This window comes from Vigna radiata, unplaced genomic scaffold (genome assembly GCF_000741045.1).
Source record: "Vigna radiata var. radiata cultivar VC1973A unplaced genomic scaffold, Vradiata_ver6 scaffold_1155, whole genome shotgun sequence".
Taxonomy (NCBI): domain Eukaryota; kingdom Viridiplantae; phylum Streptophyta; class Magnoliopsida; order Fabales; family Fabaceae; genus Vigna; species Vigna radiata.
In genome coordinates this window covers 1-2,665 of record NW_014543029.1, presented here as the reverse complement: position 1 = coordinate 2,665, position 2,665 = coordinate 1, and the positions used below count along the sequence as shown (strand labels likewise).

Below are 2,665 nucleotides of genomic sequence, written 5' to 3'. Positions count from 1 at the left end.
GGTTTGGGGTTTCTTTTTTCAGTTTTGAGAATGAAAATTTTTAAAATAAGGCAAGTGTTTGATTTTTTCAATTGGGGCTAGAGTAGGGATGACAGAGAAAAGGTCGGAGAGAGATGAAAGAGAAAGGGTTGCGAGGGATGAGAGAGGTGGGTAAGGGTTTAGAGGGTTTCTTTTTTTATTTTTTTAATTTTGAAAATGAAAATTATTAAAATATCCTTAACCTTAAAACTTAATTCATGATATATAAGGGTATTTTTGTCTACTGAAATCCGGTACACATTGCTAAAATGTACCAACTGAAAAACAGGCGTACGCAAGTTAGCATACCCCTATATATATATATATATATATATATATATATATATATGTATATATATATATTATCTATTCATTCATATTATTTACTATATATTTAATTTTTTTAATATTATATTTTATCAACATTTCTTTTAAAGGATATAAAATTATAAATGGTTATGGTATTAAAATATATATTGAATTTTTTTCATACAGTGAAAGCTATGTTTTATTATAGTTTAAGAAATATATTATAAATAAAAAATGATTTTCTACAATAAAAAATAATTCGAATTAGTAATTAAGTATAGAGTTTAACATATAAATTAATCGGGTATCTGTTTATATATTTCGTGAATATTCTATTAGCTATTTAAGATTTTTTGTTTTCGGATATATTTCAATTTCATAAACGATTTTTTTTTAGAAAAAGTATTTTGATAAATATATAAAGTAATTATTAAATTTATAATAAGATAAATTAATGAAATTAAAATTCATGTTTCTAATTTAAAAATAAGCTTTAATTTTCTAAACCGGTGATCAGCAATATTAAAAAAAAAATTCTTTGTGTTTCTTTTGTTTTCTTCAGCTCTATAAGATTGACTATAATGATAAAAATTGAAAAGAAAGATGGGAGAAATTCTATATTTAATTCTTTCTTTTAACATTATAATTGCTAATAGTATATATAACATTACCACATGATGATGTGTTGGTAATGTAATGTCAAATTTGCTTAATGGTATTCGTAATATTGTAATGTAATAGAATGTATCATTAAAAGAAACACATTTTGTAAATGTAGTTGTGCCTGCAGATGTTGAAAATGAAGGTGTCGAAGATCCTGTATTGAAGAATCAGATGAACAGCAACAGTGAAGGAGATTCAAACAGAAGGAAAGAAATGCCTCGTGCCAGTGTCATGATAAAGCTTATTCTCACCATGGTTTGGAGGAATCTCATAAGAAACCCTAATACCTATGCAAGTGTTTTGGGTCTTGTTTGGTCTCTCATATTTTTTAGGTATTTCGTCTATCTCTTTAATTGCTTTCAAATGTCTCTTTCTAAAAGTTTGAAAAAAGAAATCCTTAATTATATATACTATTATCATTCAATAATCTATAATGAAAAATGTATTACTTGTGATCAGGTGGAACATGAAGATGCCATCTATAATAAAAGGTTCCATAGACATAATATCTAATGCTGGGTTGGGAATGGCCATGTTCAGTTTAGGTATGTATCACTTCAACTTAATTAAACCCTAAACAACTTTTAGGTCCAAACTATTAATTGTGGTGTGGTTTATATATATCTGTCCGATATCATTACTTCATTAGTTTTAAACTAACATTACACATTATTGGTCTTAGAAATTTTTTTCTTTTATTAGCAAATAATATAAATATTTATATTACAAGTGTGTTAATTCTTAGTAAAGACTTTTCCTATAAAGTTATCGAAATAAAATCAAAAATTGACACAAAATTTTAGTTAAAATATTAAGACAATGGATTAATATATTTTCAATCTTATATCTATTTTTTTTATTTTTATTCAACGTGAGACTTAGATTCACACTTCAATTTTTAATCGAAATCTCTGAATTGAATTTTATGAATAAATTATAACACGGGTTTTTTTTTTAGATCTTTGAGGATTCTTAAAAATGTAGTAGAAAAAATTAATGGTTAGCAAAATAATTGAAGAAGTGTGCATAGTAAATTCAATCTCTATTTTTCTTATTTTTTGCTGATACATATATTGTAAGTTGTAATGGGTGTGTATGGCGATCATTACTTTTCTTAATTAAACAGGTCTGTTCATGGGATTACAACCGAAAATCATTACTTGTGGGAAAACCCGAGCTATGATTTCAATGTTAGTTAAGTTCTTGGTTGGTCCAATGGTGATTCTTGCAACCTCCAAAGCCATGGATATCAATGGAGTTCTTCTAAGAGTTGCAGTGATCCAGGTGAAACAAAACTCACTTTTCAATTCTTCAAATTTAATTAATAACATTTAATGATTATCTTTATATGTATCTATTATTTGTGACACCATTGTGTAATTAATTTTGTAGGCTTCTCTTCCAGAGGGTATTGTTCCCTTTATATTTGCCAAAGAATATAATCTTCATGCAGACATACTCAGCACAGCGTAAGTGTGTGAATTATTTTTATTATAAGAATACAGTATTTCATGGAGGGGTCAAAAGCATCTATATAAATTCTAAATGAATTTCAAAAATTTTGCAGGGTTATCTTTGGAATGGTGGTTGCTTTCCCAGTAACAATAGTATACTACGTGATTCTTGGACTCTAAAACTTTTCTTAGAAAAATAACTATGCTTTGAAGAGAAGCAT

At 26.6% G+C, this 2,665-nt stretch overlaps 1 protein-coding gene across 1 annotated transcript; it reads left to right on the top strand.

Moving 5' to 3' along the window:
• Nucleotides 1-1,105: 1,105 nt before the first annotated feature.
• On the top strand, nucleotides 1,106-2,657 carry LOC106752917 (auxin efflux carrier component 2-like; the record flags this gene model as incomplete). Its single annotated transcript, XM_022777322.1, has 5 exons — nucleotides 1,106-1,322; nucleotides 1,450-1,535; nucleotides 2,117-2,274; nucleotides 2,383-2,459; nucleotides 2,558-2,657. Coding segments are annotated over 5 exons (605 nt in total), but the record flags the coding sequence as incomplete, so codon positions are not given.
• Between the last annotated feature and the right edge of the window lie 8 nt (nucleotides 2,658-2,665).